Source organism: Drosophila mauritiana, chromosome 3L (genome assembly GCF_004382145.1).
Source record: "Drosophila mauritiana strain mau12 chromosome 3L, ASM438214v1, whole genome shotgun sequence".
Lineage (NCBI taxonomy): Eukaryota > Metazoa > Arthropoda > Insecta > Diptera > Drosophilidae > Drosophila > Drosophila mauritiana.
In genome coordinates, this window is record NC_046669.1 from 18,726,162 (window position 1) to 18,743,496 (window position 17,335).

Below are 17,335 nucleotides of genomic sequence, written 5' to 3' on the forward strand. Positions count from 1 at the left end.
GGAGACAAATGGGGGGCCATAAAACAAATACCCAGCACCCGTTGCACATCGGCTGAAAAGTCGAATTCGTCACATAATTTTGAATGATTCGCTTCACGCTTCTTGATTAGCCGAAGGCAGTCCGCGGAATATTCAAATGACCGGAGTTGAAGATGATAAAGAGCGATCAAAACAGTTTAAAGAGCCATCAAACGCTGACTTTGTGCCTTATGCAAGTCAGCAGGCGCATCATTTGCATAAATAATAAGGGCAGCCCTCGAATGTCTATTTGTCGTCTAACACTCCACCGGCGGCACCTTTTTGATCTCCAAGCGCCAATTTGGTTTTTATTCGAAGCTTTTTGTTTTTGCTTTGCGTCTGGCAGCGAAATTCCAATCAAGTTTGCAGCTATCAAAGGGAAAATGCCGACAACGACGCTGTAAAAATTTGTGTCTATTTTGTTTCCATGAAAACTTTTTGCCAAGCCCGAAAGATAAGCAAAATAGTTGGCAGCAACGAGCGAGCGAGCAGGCGGTAATAAATACTTGGCCCAAAAGTTCCTCCACTTTGGCTCTTGGCACCTGAGCACAAGAACCAGCACATAGCGTATAAAATAAATAATAATTACCCAACTGCAGTTACACTGATTTGTTGCCCGCGAAAGGTTATCAAAATTTATGCGGCAAAGTTTTTCGGTTTTCTAGGAGCTACTGCTGCTTCTACAGGCATTTCATAACTCAAATTAATGCTTATTAATTTTTATTGCCATTATTTGTGGCCCATTATTAATTATCTATTTGGTATTTTTATTGCCTCGAGACTGAAAAGGTGCCAACGAAATGAATTCGTTTCATTAAAACATCGTTGGTCGTGGTTTCTAGCTTCTTGCGGTTCAGGTTTCGTATGCAAATGGGAATTATTGAGAAGTTATAGAGCATTCGTTTGGTAATTTGCATTTTAATTTTCATCTTTACGTAAATGGTCTCGAGTTCGTTTAGCAACTGCTTAAGAGATTTAATACAAATAGGGTAGGCTTGTTTAGGATAATTATTTAAATCAAATTAAAATAGCTCACTAAATGAAGTGGTCAAGTTTTACTGGGCATTTCATGCAAACATGGAAGGCTTATCATTCAACAATAAATACAAGTATCAATAAAATATTTACTATTTCTGTATGATAACTTAGAACATAAATATACCATTTAAGGGAACAAAGCCTTTATGCAGTTAATTAATTTAGCGATGAAATCTAAATCTGAGCTACGCGTTTTTCTAAGATTATCTTATCCTTCATTTCAGCTTGATAAGCTTCTCATTGATTGCAAATCCCCTCATCCATCAACCGAAAAAAATGACTAAAATTAATTAAACTAAAAGCGAGGCAGTGCTAATCACTTAATTACTTCTCCAATCGCCAGATGTTTTTGCCCATCTCAACTTCCCTATTTTTGTTTCCACTTCCCCCGTACTTCCTACACATATTTATAATTTGAAATTAAACTTGGGCGAGAAGTGCACAAATACGGTGATCCATTGGGCCAGGCAAATCCAATCAATCAAAGACGACAGAGCGGCTCCCTGGACCTTGGGTGGCTGCCTTTGGATTCCCATGTCCATCCCCTACTTTAGTTTAAGCTGCCCGCTTGATTACCGTTCAAAATTGATTGATTAAATGCCGTTGTCAACCGTTCTCGGGCGATTCTCCTCCTCCGGCCAAACTGTCAGCGCTTTTGTCAACCGTCTGCGGGTAAATCCCCCAGGGTTTGCAGCTGTATCCAGGCTGCCCCATGGCAGCCTCCAGGAAGACAAAAACCGAAAACCGAAAACCGAAAACGGAAAAGCGATACCGAAACCGACGAAGACGAACGAAAAAACACATGCTCGCATTTTAATTTAATTACTTACAGCATCCGAGCTGCGAAAGGAGCCAACGCGAAGACACATTTACTCCTACATCCGCTTAATTGATTAATAAAGATTGTCAACCGAACTGTTTCGCCGGCAACGAATGGCGTTCACACGTCACGGGTTGGGTTGACAAGGGTTCCCTAGCTCCCACATCTCCCAGATGGGTGTCAGATGTAGGGATCGTTCCCTCGCTTTTGGGGTTGATAATGAGCGGATCAGAGTGAAATAATTATGGTGCTCAAGGAGGTCCCACAATCGAGGGGCATTTGTTCAAGTCACTTTTGGAGCTCGAATGGGGGTTGTATTTTGATGATGGGGGTAATTTTGGGACCTAGCATGTAATGCAACAAATATTGCTCAGGCATATTAATGCCTTAAGTAAATGGTTAATTTATAAACTATAATTAAGCTTCTTTTACCAGTTCTAATCCTGTCAATGTGAATGTTTCTTTTCTTTTTTGAACTACTTGAAAGATCAAATAAAACTTAGTATGCAAGTGGGGCTCATAAAACATTACTATTCTCACTTCCATATGCTCACCCATAAATAGAGATTTTGACAGTTTTGTCGTGCGACCAGGGTTGCCACACTATCGCTGGGATGCAGCCATTACATAGAACCTCTATCAACTCCCCTTTCACATCCCGAGTGGCCATCGTCACCATCGTAAATCTCAACTAACTGTCAACCAAGCGAGTTCTATGGCACAATTCAATGAGTGCCTCTTCATAAATCTCGACTACCCATATCACTCTTGCCCAACTTTCGTGGCATTCTTTCGAAACTTATCAGAACAGGCCGCGTTGTGACCCCTTAATTGTCTTTAATTTAGTGTACAACTGAAATTACAAAATCACCTGAAAACTAAATTGTACTGCACACAAAAGCGAATCAGATTACCTTAGTTTCAGAAGAGAAGCCAAAGCGGAGATAACCGAGAGAGAGGTTCCACAAATTGAATCTAATCGTGCGACTATCTAGGTGTAATTACAATTAACTTGGATGGGGAAGAATCGGGGAAATGCTTTCGGACAAAGATAATGAAATAATTTTTTGTGCGTGGCAGGTTCACTGCGAATGTGTGTGTGTGTCGGTGGGCGTTCCTGTGTGCGCGTGTGTGGGTGGGTGGTGCGTGTGATGGGTGGTAACGCTTAATGTTGGTTAGCCCCAAAAACAGTTTCCACTTTCGGGTAGGTAATCAATCATTGTCAATGCCCTGTCAATGTTGCGGCCTGCGAGCCACAGGGGTTGGATGGATGGATAGGTGGATCGGTGGATCGACGGATAGATGAGATGTCCAGGGGAAACTTGCAGTACTATAAGTGCACCGGAATAAAATAGCGGCGAGTCTAGGATATACACTTGGAATATCATTTTCAAAATATTCGAAGGCTCTGAGAATTTTTACAAACACCAAAAAGTATGCTTTGGATTTATTTGTAATAATTAATCAAAAACGAATCCCATAGATATCAGCGATAGAAAGATACATCCTTCTATATTTTTTCAAAGAAAGAGTATAAGACCGTATTTTTTTCATTGGTGAATAAACTAGTTATTTCAATATTCTTTGTATTTCATAGTAATCTACTTGCATAGTAGAATAAAAACTTCTCGCAGTGCGTCGAAGAACAATTAGGGGTGTTTGATTAGCAGAAAGTGTGTGAACACTGGCAGTCTCAAATATTTGACTATTTCTTGGCAGACAAAGGGGAATGTTGCCGCCGCCGCTGACAAAAATGCCTTGAAAACTAACACCAGAAATAGGTCAGCGACGCATGAAAACTAATAAAAATCAAAACCAAATCAAATTAAATAAACAGCTAACAATACAAGCCAAGCCGAAGCAGAGCTGAAAAAACAGGAAAATAGAATGCGAATGGCAACAATAAAGCAGGGCAATTACAGCAACAACAAGCAGACGATAAAAGCGGAGAAAGGACCTCGAGATGAGGCGAAAATTTAAGGCAGCCGAGGGCCTAAGATAAATTTTCCAAGGCAGACACAATGAGAATTGCGGCAACACGAGGAAAAGTCAAAGGCTCGTGGTGAAAAGGAAAGCCGAAGGAATGGAAAAAAGTAGCGGAAGGAAATGCCATTATGACGTAAATGTGCTAAAATAAAACAACATGGCGGACAGGACAACCCGAGCAACAACAACAAGAACAACAACAACAACGAGAGCGAAGCGTGTCGAAAGCTATATGTGTGCGTGAGCCCGTGTGCTTGTGTGTGTGTGCGTATTTTGTGGGGCTAATGTCAAAGTCAATCTTAGGAAAAACGCGTAGCGCATAAACATACAACAAAAGTGGAGAGTACAACGGCAAAAGGCAGTAGCAGTTAACCAAAAAAATAAAGGCAAGAAGGAAAAGCCAGAAGGAAAGCAGCAAAAGCAACCCCCAATTTTGAACGCGGGGGGCTTTCGCCGGAAAAACCCAACGCAAGCCGGAACCCCTCAAACGACAACTCGATTTTTCTTCTGGCACAAGAAAAATTGCCGAAATTAAAGCAAAAAGAAAAACAATTTTCTCTTCTCTCGCCTCTCTTTTCGCCCCATTGTAAGGGTTAGAAAATCTTCGGAGACCAAAGTTCCGCACAAGAAAAATTGTTTAAAATGCGAAATGAAGATGAAAATGTTAAACACGTTTCGGAATTGTTTTCCCTCCGTTCTTTATTTTTGGCTCGTGTCAGTTTGTGTGATTTGTCTAGGTGCAAAGGTGAAGAGAATAGGAAATATGGCAACGGCAGAAAGAAAAACTAACAAACAAAAGTTGAGGAAAAAGTTGAAATGTTCTTTGGCGGAAAAGTTGCGCGGGCTGCAGGTGGGGCCAAGGTGAGAATTTTAATCAGAAAGTGGTGGGGATCTTGCTGAATATTTTTTGGCATTCTACGTAGAGTTAAATAAAAGTATAACTCTTTTACCCTATGGACTCCTTTAACTAAACTTCAATGTTTGTGTACTTTTGCAAATTAGATAACTACAGAAGTGTTGCAAGTTTTCCTTGCAATTTGGGAGTTTCCAAGTTTCCATCTCATTTCAAATATATCACTATTTTAATGATTCTATTAATATAATCCATGTTTTTAGAACTTATTCACAATAGTGCCCAATAGAAGCCTCTGTCCCGCGCCCAATTCAAAATAACAACAAAGCGGTTTACCCCTTTTGCCAAGGTTATGGCAAATAACAACAACGGAGCACTAGAGCAAAGTCTGCAGCGTCTACGCTCGCTTTGTCTGCTTTTCCCCACTTTTCCCCCGGCTTTTCCCATTTCCTCTCTTTGCTCTTTGCACGCGCTCTCTGTGCCGTCGCGCTCTCCCCGCAGGATTTTCCCTTTTTTTTCATATATATATACGTGTATTCTGCAGTCGACACTTTGGGGGTGGTTAGATAAAATGTGGAAATTGTTGAAAATGCCGCCCGCCTCTCGGGCAGCCGATGGTGCTGCATCGTTATGTGGGAAAACCCGGGTCGACGGACTTGGATGCCGCCTTTGCCGTTTTGGGGGTGGTTGGTGGGTGGAATGGAATGGAAGGTGCGACTGCGACAGACGAAGGACGTCAGGCGACAGACGACGGCGGAGGCAACTGTTTTCACTCCATGTCCTTGCCACCGTCTTCTGCTCCTCCGCCTGCTGCTGCTGCTGCTTCTTCTTCTGCTGGCAGGCATTTTTCAAAAATTTCCTTCTTTCGCTTACACGGAAATGTAAGGTTTATAAAAAAAGGAAAATATCTCAGTTTTTTAGAAATCGAGCCACTTGATCGTTGGGGTTTTTGTTTGCTTCAGAAACAATGAGCTCCTAAATAAGCTAAATATTTATAAATGTATGAACAACATTTTGGCAAGATCGGTATTATTATAATTTATTAATTTAGAGGTTATTAAATATAATTTAAAATGCAATATTTTAAATAATTCGGAACTAGAGACAATGTTTTTTCCCTCTGTACACTTTCTAGCCGTTTTCCCGATTTACTTTTTTTGGGTGGAAAACTCGGCAGAAATAACAACAATTTTGCCACTCATAAAAAAGGCAAGAGGCAAAGATGGTGAGTAGGGGGGAAGGTCCTGATCGGGGGGAGGGGATGAGGCGGAAAAGAGGAAGTAGGAAATTTGAACTTGGGCTTGTGATGTATGTCCGATGTCTGTGGAGACCCAAAAACTGCCAATGCGGCCGACCACTGCGGCAGAGTTTTCCCTGCTCGAAATGAAAATGGCAGACGAGGACGTTAAGCGATGGATGGGCAGTTGCCACCGGGTGGTTTGACCTCTCACCCCTCCCCATTCGCTCCTCGGCCAGCATCCAGCAAGCTGGTGAAAGTTGCCCTTGAATGGTGTTTTCTGGATTATGCCCTGTTCCCCCCGATCCCCCGAATTCCCAGTCCCCTTCGTCTAGGCTTTTCCCTCGCGCCCTCTCTCTGTGTGCGAGTCCATTTTCCTGGCTTTTCCTGCATTTCCAATTGAGTTTTGGGTTCGGTGTTTGAGAGCAAATTGAAGTCGATAAACAGAAGTCCAGGAAAAGCTATAGGCAATCAACATATGAAAATAACAACACCAAGCTGCGAAGCAGAGTTGTGCTCGAAATACTTGATGGAACAAGAAGTACGGTCTTGTGTGGGTGGAAAAACATTATCGTTCATAAGATTTGCAATCTTTAGGGTTTTTCCAACATACATTTCTCTATAGCTGCTGCCAATATGATTGTTATTCTTCACATATAATGTAATCATAGTGTAATTATATTTTTAGTTAGTAGTAGAAGAAAACGCTTTACAATCTCTTATTTTTTATTCTATATTTTATGCCTTTTAATAGACACATAATTATTTAATTGGTTGTTATAACTCACCTCCAAAATTATTTCCTTTGATGTTCACTTGGGCAGTGTTATTGGTATATTTTGTTTTTATTGGCCTGTAAATTTGCAATTTCACTTGGGTTTATTGTATTTCTATATTTATCGGTTTCGGATCGTATACGTTTGCATTAGCACGGCGCGGAACGGAATGGTTGCATTTTCGTATATTATATATAGGCTTTTGCTACATCAGATTGCTGATTATTTTGGCTGGAGAGATCCGCTTGATTCGACGAACCTGAAAAAGATATTGCCAATTAATTGTTGATCACGTGCAAGTGGCTAAAACATCTATTAAATGGAAAACAAAGGACTTGTAGCAACCAAAACGCAGACGTGTAGTTTGCTGAAAAAAAAAATGGAAATAGAAAAACACAGCCGACAGGTGTGAGTGAAAAGGTGTAACCCGGCCAACAACAACTAAATCAAATCGCAGGAAAATGCCTGCATTTTTCCCCCTTCTCCCCTTTTACCGCCCATCCATCGCTTGGCTGGATCTCAATGGGCTCTGGGGCAAATATTTTAAATGCGCAGATTTTTGGCATGTTTTAGTGGCAGTTCACGTTTTGAATTGTTGCCATGCCCCACGGAAACGGTCCAACGCTCGTTTCACTGACAATTTAATACAAAAAATGCCAAACATTTTCACAAAATAAAAGGACCGGCACAAAAAGCCAACGTGGAAAAGTTTGGCAGTCGTAAAGCGTGTGTTAACCCTTTAAAATACCCAAAAATATATGTGTTCGTACGTGTAAGCCGGGCTATGATAAAAAAGTTGTTTGGAGCGGAATTGTAGGTTCCTTTTTTATGAATGTGCTTTGCGAAGATATAAATGAGATACCAGTGGGTGTGCGGAATAGTTCAAAAGCCATTTGCATTAATGAAATAGAGATATTTTCTGTGAAATATTTAATATTCTCAATCAGAAGGATGTAGAGGGAAATTCAAATAATAAGATTGGGCTTAATCTAAATAAAGAAATAGTGCACAATTAGAAATAACAGGACACAAACATAAATTATTATTTAGGAAAATAATTTAAATTATGCTCTTAAAATTAACTAAAAAGGACCAAAGTTTCCACTTATTTGAACCCAAACGGAAATATGAATAATATTCTTCGTTAAGAGTATGTAAACATTTCTGCACTTATTGCTCCGACATTCCCTTAGCGTTTTGCATAATTTAACACACGGGTTAGGCTGTGACCCCTGCAACAGCCACCCCCCGGATTTCCCACCCGCTGAGTCTGGAGCCCGGCCCCGCCCCCTTTTCCTGCTAATACCATTCCGCCCCTTTCGACCAGAAGCGGTGCGTGTGCTTGCTGCTCCCATTGAAATGCCAGACTAACTCAATTAGAGAGCGCAGACAGAAGTTGAAGTTGAGTGTTACTTTGACTGCCGGCCAACATGCGAATGCAAGGAAATATTTATAAATATTTCGAAACAGCTGAAACTGCTACTATTTAAAATATAGGGAACTAAAGAATGCAGTGATGTGGGGAAAAAACTTGAAGACGCGTCTCAATAAACAGACAGCCGGAAAAAAGTGTAGGAAACTCGCCAAAAGTATCTAGATACTTTTTGCAGCTAGCTATGAGATACTCTCACACAAAACAGCAGCAAAAGCAACAGCGCTGTCTGGCTTGTAAACTCGACTCGTAAATGTACACTGCAAAAAAAAATAGACCTTTCTTGGATCAAAATATTTAAATTACGATAACTCAGATATCCCTTTTCAAAAATGTATCTCATTGCATACTAACATTATTCAACGTAAGGAAAATATTTGTCATAAACATGGGAATTCGTTTATATTTAGAATTAAATTAAAAAATTATTGTCTCTGTTTATTAATGAATAAGAAAATGAAAACAAAATTTCCGCTCGGTGGAAAGTGACAATTACTAAGACTCTTGTGTTCTTATAAGGAATAAAATAGGAAATAAATATAGGAAGGAAAAGGAAATAAATACAAACTTACATTTATAAAAGGAATTACTTTAACAGAAATTGTCTGAAAATCAACAAGTTACAAAAAAATCGTTTTCAAGCGTTGTTGGACATATCAACTTATGTAAAGTTAGATATATTTGGTTATATATTAAGCACGCAAAAACGCAATATGATGAGTATTTAGACCTTTAAAGCTACGTCCACATAGGTCAAAATATGTATTTTTTATGTGTTTAAAAAGTTTATGTTCTTAAACAACGACGACTGAAACAAGATGTGTACACTCAAAATTTTAACTTATAAGTGGCTGAGTTTTCCTCCCTGTGTGCGAAAAACACAACAGAAAACAAAAATAAAATGCAAACAACGGAAAAGCGGAAAAAAAGAACTTGGCGTCGTCTGAGTTTAGCTCTCTGTGCTCTCTTTCCTTTTGCAGCTGTGTGAGTGTGTGGCTGTTGTTGTTTTTCCCATTTTCCCGTAGAAAATGTGAATGATTTTCCTTCACTTTCATCAACAGCTGCGCTCACCACACAAATGCAAGAAGTACTCTTTTCATTTTTGATTGCTTTTTGTTAATATTTTAGATACACAAATGAGTTAGCTTTTTCGTATCTTTACCGTTTGGCTGTGTTTTTGTTGTGCTGTTTTTATATTTGTTGTGTTTTTGAGTTTGAGTTTATTATTATTTTTTTGTATTTGTTTGTATATTTTGTTTGCTTATCTCTCGATTTCTCGGTTTTGTGTTCTTCGCCGGCTTGCTATTTTGCAAATGCCGCCGAAATTGCAATCAATTGCAGTTTTATATCTCCAGCTCACACAGATACTCACACGAACACACTCACACAAACACACACCAATGCGCGACGGCGACTGCGACGCCAACTGCGACTGCGGCGTCGACCGCGCTGCTCACGTCGTATGTCCGTTAATTAAACGCGCGATTTTTTGTTTGTTTCGGTTCTTACTTATTATCTTTTCATGTGCTTCGCTCTTTTGTTTTTATTCCGCTTTGTTATTGTTATTACCTATTGTTATCAGCCCACGGCGCTGCCAACGTCGAATGCGCTGCCTTTCGCGGCTGCTTTTTGGCTTTTTTTATTTCCCGTCTGCGGTGTAAGCTTCTGCGATTTTCACGATTTTCCTACTGCCGCGCTGTGTAGTTTTTCCGGTGATTTCCACTTGCCAACTGACTTTCTTCCGACTTTTCCAAACGGCCGGCCGTTGTTTTGCAAAATTCGCTGAGAGAGCGATTAAGAAATGCGGGGGAGGAAAAAGAGAGAGATGGAATTACTAATGCGCCGGTCCAAAAAGCTCGCGAAACGATTTGGCAATCGGAACAGCTACGTGAAACGTAAGGCCTGTCCGGAATCACGTAACGTAACGTTGCCACCAAACGTTAATTTTTTGAAACAAGTTTCGATAAAATATATGACAAAATGATAAAATATATTTTTACAAAAATATGCTGGATGCTTTTGTATGCTAGACTGGGAGAAAGTCTAATACCGTGGACCAATAAAAAAAGAACAAAGAAATTTCGCACCAATTATCCAAAATATTATGAAATCGTCCTCAACCTTAAATTTAGTCAGCACTTTGCACTTTGATAGAAATATTATTCGGTAAAAGTGATTTCTCAGAGGTAGTAAAACAAAGAAAATCAAATATATGTTGCACTCATCTTAAACCGGTTTTTCCATTTTAAGAATATATATTATTATAATATAAAATATTATTACTGTTTTTATAATATATTCACTAGACGGCTGATATTAATATTTTCTAAATGCTTCATATGCGTGCAAATTTGTATCAGATGTCTCACTGTAATCTTTATTAATTAAATAAATATATACATAATGGTTTAAATATACATCAGATGTTTGGATGTGTATTAAAACATGTAAACATTTTTATACGATTAGTACTTTGCGCATCTCCAACATAAAAAGTTCAAATAAATTACCGATGTTATATGATGTTCAATCAACAAAAATAAGCTATTACAAGTTAGGTAATACAGTAATTGAGCACATTAAAACACCATTTATTTTAAAGTATACACACATACATGCGTTAAAAATTTTAGTCTTCAATTGGTTATCTACTAGTATGAACGTCGAAAAGCTTTTTACTTTGGTTAACCTGATCCTGGGGATCGTATTTTTGAGCAGTGTTTGTGGAGAGGTCAGTAGTATGAAATCAAATAAATGCTACTACATTAACATATCATTATATACATTATATTAACGTATAGAAAGAAAAAGAAGTCTATCTGACGAAACTTGAGTGCCTCAATTATATGCCAGAATTGGTGAGAAACGTAAGCTGCTATTTAAATGAAACCCACCGCACTGGTTCAATAAATGTAGAGTTCATATTGACCCAAGATGTTGAGGACATGAAGGGCATTTACATTTTGACATTAATAAGAGGCTCATACGTGACGAATTTTACTTCCTTACATCTAGACTATTGTCAGATGCTGTCAAGTGTTGAAAAACATTTTATATTTAAAATGCTTACTAAGCAGCTTCGCGAAACCGCCAATTTTCCTCTACAATGTCCGTTGAAAATGGTAAGTAATACTGTTAAGAAATTGTAGAAAACTCACTAATATCTTATTTTGGAAATTGTTGTTTAGAATACGCGGTATTATACAAATGGATTAAAAATCAATTCGAAATATATACCCAGCTATATGCCGGAAACGAACTTCATTTCGGACGCCCATTTAAGGGTTAAGGATCGCAAAGTATTTCGGTTGCTTGTTAAAGGTCGCTTTTCCAGAAGCGAATTTTCGCGAAATTATATTAAAACCGAATAAATCACTATATACATATGTAAATTAAAACGTGTACAACAAATTGAAAAATAAATCGATTTTTTTTGCTTACAACATTTTTGTTACACATCTTTACAAAGAATAAAAACTATAAATAAGCTACTAAAAAAAAGAATCGGTATTTAAGAGCCACCATATTCAAATTTAGTTGAAATAGTCCACCACTCAAACTAAAAGCTTATTTAACCAATTGAAGGCAAACAAAGCATTATTCAGCAAGCCAAAGCTTAAATGCCCTTGCATTAATTATCAGTGAGAGTTTATGATAAAAAACAACAATACTATGATTTCTTTTCCATTAACTAGCTAGTCATTTTGACTGTTTCTATAGCAAATGTATGATATCCCGATATTGATAAAATAAAATCTGGAATTTTATAAACTAGTTGATGCCGAATTTATCACCTTAATTTAACAAACAACGAAGATGCATTTCTTTTTCATTTTTCTTCCGATTATTCCTTTGGCAGAAATATGATATAAGTATATGACTGATAAAAAGACATCCCGTTTCGACTTATAGGTCGTACTGCAATTGATTGAAGACTTTTCGGAAAGAGAGACTACTTTAAGTGGAAATGGACGGACGCAAGAAAGGACAGACGGACATGGCTATAACGACTCAGCTGTTCACCCTGATCATATATATTTTATAAAGTCACACATTTCTGCATCACCGCGTTGCAAACTTCTGAATGATATCCATATACCCTATGCAAGGGTAAAAACACAATAAAATGAAAAGTCTATCAATGGAAGAATTGATCGTTAAGGAAATGATTATAACTCCATTTGTAGTTAGTATCAGAAATTACAAATTTGAATCATTTAAAGCCGATTTATTGAACTGAATGTTAGACAACTTTTTAATATGATTCAATGCTTTTAGGACAGTATTTGTCTTTTCTTGTGCTACAATAATATTTAAATCAGCTAAACTAAAATTTGTTTCCCCAAGTCATATTATTTAATATTTATCTTTATAAATTCGATAACTTTATTGTGTTAAAAATGTAACAAATATTGGTTATTCGCAAACTTAACGGAAATATCAAAAATTACGATATTCTGATATTTCGCCAAGCAATCGATTGTGATTGAAATCGAAATACGTTTGTGAACATGGACCTTCATCCAGAACATTATGGACATGAAACGGGTAGCGCGCATGATCCTCTCACACAAATTGTGGCTCTCTCAAGTACACAAAAACAAAAGCCTGGCTAACAGCCCAGAAGGGGGTTAGTCCTCGAGAGGGGAGGGGGCCAGAAGCACCCACCGTGCCGATGTAGTATATGGCTGTATTGGTAATGGCAGCAGCAGGGCCAAGAACTGCCGGCCGGTGTCTCCACCAACTGAATGCGGTCAGGCAAAAAGCCCAAGTGGCCAAATGGAGGAGTTACCTGATGGGTCGAATTATTGCTGCTATATCTGTTTCCATTGTATTGTGTGTTGTTGCAGTTGCATTGACAAATTTTGAGCTGCATTTCGGTCTTAGTCAATCGCAAGGATTAAGGAGTTGGGTCTTGAAGTCGAAAGGGGGCACAATCAGGATGTAAAGTGTGGTTCTTCATCGACAGTGTTGAAGTAAAATGAATTCAATTAAAGATGGACTGATAAGGAGAAAAGCCTAGATGAAGATGGAAAAATAAAGGCTTGAATCACAAATAAATAGCTATTAAGCTAATAAACAATGATAAAAGAACAAGTCATTAATTAAACGAATCATGAATGTGAGAAGCATAGCAAAATTGAATGACAATATGCACTGAAATACCATTGCTATTAAAACCACAAGTTGGACAAGAAAATATTTCATATTTTTGGCAGTCAAAACTAATAAAGGATTTATGCTTAGCAAGGGAATAATAAAGGATATTGAGATAAAAAAATGAAAGTACAAACAAAAAAGTACAGGGTGTTCAAGATACCCTCATATACAAAAAAACAAGCATATGCGTTTAAACTAAGCAAATCATGTTTTATTTAGATAATTGATTGTAATTGTAATTAATTGTAATTACATTAAAGAAAACCAACTATCGCTTTTAGCCCATGAAAACAATATTTTAAAATTCATTTTAATATTTGAAGCTAACAACAAAGTATTAACTAATTGTATTATTTATATATTTACCTTGCCTACACATAGCATAAGGCCCACTAAATCTGTGACTCATGCCCCCAAAATTATTTACGCCATGCCGACCGAGCGCCCACTTTTCCCGCCCACCCAATTGATCAATCGACACCGACACAATATTTTCATAACAATTAATTCCATTGATACACACTTGGTGGTTTGTTTTCGGACACCTGCAGTGCATTGAAATTCGAAATGTGTTTTCGTTGCAATTAGAAATTTTATGATGGCTGATGGGGTAGGTGGATTTTCGGGCCAACTGAATGTCTAAGAGGTCTCCGCGGTGCCAGCAGCCCAAGAACGCTGTTTTGCCGAGCGATACTTTATGGCCAAAACAAAAGAGTTGGTCGAGAGCAGTTGTTTACCCGGGAGCCCAAAAAACAGCGTCCAGAAATTATGGCACGCGTGCTGTGCAATTAGTTTGAGAGCCATGTACACTATATCTGTCTGATTCGCAACGGGGGCGGCACTCAATTCGCCAATTTTATGAGGCGCTCGAAAGCGAATTGAAAACAGCCCGCAAGACATTTCATTGGTGTTTTCATTTCCATGGCGGAGGGTAAACAATCGAGTCTCTGGGCGGTGAATCAGCGGGAACGGACTTAAGCCATCATGCTGGTGGAAGTGCTGCCAGCTCCCACTTGGAAGCAATTTTCGTGGAAGCCGCACTCATTTGTTAATCGTAATGATTTGTGCAAATGCCGCTAAATGCCATTTGACATTTGTCAAATAGAAGTGACCCCAATGGCAAAGTGGGCGTAATGTCACATTACTTTATTCAGTAGACACTCAAAAAAATATGTATGAAACAATATGCAAAATGAGTTCTTGAGATAATCTGCCCTCTTTTGTAGAAATTTAAATAACATTTAAGCACAATGCTACAAAAACAATCATTTATATAACTGCTTAAATAAAAAAGTGCATTTCTTCAAGTGCAAAAAGGAAATGCTTGATTGTCGCAGGAACCAAATTGAAACTGATGATCCACACTCACTCAGTCATTCAGTCAGTCACTCAGTCACTCAGCCATTTCCTCCTCCTCTCAATCTCACAGCTGCCAAGTGAGCCATCAGTCGCCTGTTTTAATCAAAATCTATGATGTGTTATTTAATTAAAATTATAAATATTACAAACAATAAATGCGACACTGTGTGCACGAGTGTTTGTTCGGCTTGGTTATCTGTCAACTGGCAGTGTTTACTTTTGGGCTTTCAATGTCGCTCTCACAAATGAACGCAATTTTTTCACATCAAGTGAAAATGAATTTGTAAATGCAATTATATGAGTTCAGCTGACATGTACGTAACAAATAGCTGGAATTATTGAATTCTTAAATGACAATGTAATCACATTTCTGTCCTTGCACCGTTGTCCATTTGGGGTAAAATACAATAGCCAGCAGGATAATTTAAGGATTAATTCATTTTTGCCATGATATGAAATAAAAAGTGCAAACAGTTATTCCGTTGCGTTATTTATCTATTTAACAAATTATTAGCATTTTCGGGAAATTTGTCAGCTTTTTTATAACGCCGGCGATAGAGCTCCTGGATAAACCATAATTTACGACCTTAGACCAGCCGCATATACAGTGCATACGAAAAGCTGGCTGGCCAAAAACCCTTAACTTTTTTGCTATTTGCTGCAATTTCCACTGATTAATTAATAACAATAAAAATGGATCGGAGAGTGAGCGGAAGGCGAAAATAAAAATGGAAAAGCGTTAATGATTAAACACAGTGGCCATCCGACAAAAGCCAAGCGACACAGCAACAACAGCGCCCATTCGTTGTTGCTTTTGATTTATAGTGGGAAACGCGGAAAGGCGTAGCACACTTTCGGGGCGTTTTTCCGGGCGCTGCGGAAAAGGCTGCAGCTGGAGGAAAAGCTATAAATCAGCGAATGGCAAAAGTGGGCGACAACGCGCTTTGTTGCAGCCACCGTGGATGCAGTTTCCCTCTGCCGCCACACCGCTTGTTTTTTAACACTTTTCTCCGGCATGTGCAAAAATTCAATGAAGCGGCCAGCAGCGACAAAACGCCGAAGCGCCAGCGGCAAAAACCTGACAGCAGGCGCACGAAAATTTGCATCACACAAGCAGCAAATACGCAAACACATAGAGAACCAGGAAACATACGGCCCGAAAACACATATACACTGCGAGAAACGGGCATGCTGTTCGCTGGATATTCAAAGTTGCAGATAAAACTTAAGATATACAGTACTAATCATGAAGGAGAAAAGTTTAAAATTATTTTTATTAAATTAAATTAAAATATAAGCATTACAAATCATAAGTAACAACAACAGAATAATCCTTGAGTGGCCTTTTTCTTTTTTTGCAATACTTAAATCAATAATAATACCTTAAAAGTTAAAAGTGCAATAATTAAACTACTTAAAGTATTGTGAAATAATTTGGGATCTCAAATAAATTGGAAACTTTAATACTTTTTTGTTAAGTTTCACCTTTATCCTCCTCCAACACTTAACACTTAATTCAAAAAAGCGTCAAAATAGACAGAAATTTTTTCAGTGCACCCACTCGCGCTGGCTGAGAGACACACAAAATGTTAATGCAAATAAATTGCCTGCTGACTTTATTTAAATTTCCCATAAGACACACATGAACGAGGACTACCGCAGGAGAGAGCAGGAGGGTGATAAATGGTAGGGGACCCGAGGTCCTGTCCTGAAGGAGCCTCCTAAGCAAAGTGCTAGGCCGGAGCTTCCATCCGCTACCCAACAGACATGTGTTGCCTGCGGCAGCTTTTTGTAATTTTAATTTTGATTTTAATTTGTGTTGAAATATTTACATAATCACTGCGCCGGTCGGAACCGAACCCGGTCCTTGAGAGCTGGAGGCCGAGTTTGGGGAGGAACATCTGCTTGGGCGCAGCAGATTCCGTATCAAACTTTAATGAAAATTTATAAGGTTTGCATGAATGATTAAGCAAGCATGTGGTGGCCGGAAAGTGTTTCCGCTTTGTCCTAGTTGCTTTCTAAGTTGGCCTAGCATATTCTTTAGCTTTGAGGAAGTAATAAAGCATTTTATTACCTTAACCACAGGCGACGATTTAAATAGGCTGCTAAACTGTTGCCTATCTTAATGCTTTGAATTAGTAAATAGAAAAATGGAAGCACGATTAATTTAAGTTGGATTATAAATTCGATCAAATCCTTATAGAAAAAGACTATAGCTGTCAATCGTATGCGAGAGTTCACTGTGCACTAACCTCAGAACTTTTAGGCTGATCCATGAAATATTTTCTCGACCTGCCCTTCAATTTGAACTCTCGCTTGGATGGTTCTAAGTTCTAATTAGTCTTGAATATACGAGAATATACACAATTTGCAAAAACTCTCAAAGCTTGATGTCTGTTTTACCATAATTGCACCTGCCAGGCCCGAAAAATATGCATAAAAAATGCATACAGCCCCATATACTTTTAATTAGAAGGCAAGCCGAGGCCTACGGTATCCGCAGCCTGTTTTTTGCAATTAACTTTGGCAGCGGCGGCTTGGAGTGGAGCTCGACTATCCGCAAGATGCAATCGCTTTCACTTTGGCAAAAGATCAAAGGCCAGCGACAAACATATGCCCAACAATGGCTGCCTCATAGATACTTCCTCAACCCCAA

At 38.6% G+C, this 17,335-nt stretch overlaps 1 protein-coding gene and 1 long non-coding RNA gene across 2 annotated transcripts in view; one reads left to right on the forward strand and one right to left on the reverse strand.

Annotated features, from left to right (window-relative positions):
• LOC117138948 overlaps positions 1–9,901 on the reverse strand; it is a 62,537-nt gene extending 52,636 nt beyond the window's left edge. Inside the window, exons 1-2 of the long non-coding RNA XR_004459338.1 lie at positions 9,323–9,901; positions 6,741–6,987 (exon numbers count right to left, since the gene is read on the reverse strand). This is a non-coding gene — a long non-coding RNA (uncharacterized LOC117138948). The remainder of the gene's footprint in view (positions 1–6,740; positions 6,988–9,322) is intronic.
• A 915-nt stretch (positions 9,902–10,816) lies between these two features.
• On the forward strand, positions 10,817–11,531 carry LOC117141970. Its single transcript, XM_033305768.1, has 3 exons — positions 10,817–10,891; positions 10,962–11,282; positions 11,349–11,531. Exons 1-3 carry the CDS (start codon positions 10,817–10,819, stop codon positions 11,529–11,531), a joined length of 579 nt encoding a protein of 192 aa, XP_033161659.1.
• Positions 11,532–17,335: the final 5,804 nt, after the last annotated feature.

What these genes read in the sequence shown, in the direction of transcription:
- LOC117141970 (XM_033305768.1), top strand. Translation starts at nt 10,817, where the DNA reads ATGAACGTCGAAAAGCTTTTTACTTTGGTTAACCTGATCCTGGGGATC. An exon ending in TGAGCAGTGTTTGTGGAGAG is followed by an intron (nt 10,892 to 10,961) that starts GTCAGTAGTATG and finishes ATTAACGTATAG; the next exon opens with AAAGAAAAAGAAGTCTATCT. An exon ending in TACAATGTCCGTTGAAAATG is followed by an intron (nt 11,283 to 11,348) that starts GTAAGTAATACT and finishes ATTGTTGTTTAG; the next exon opens with AATACGCGGTATTATACAAA.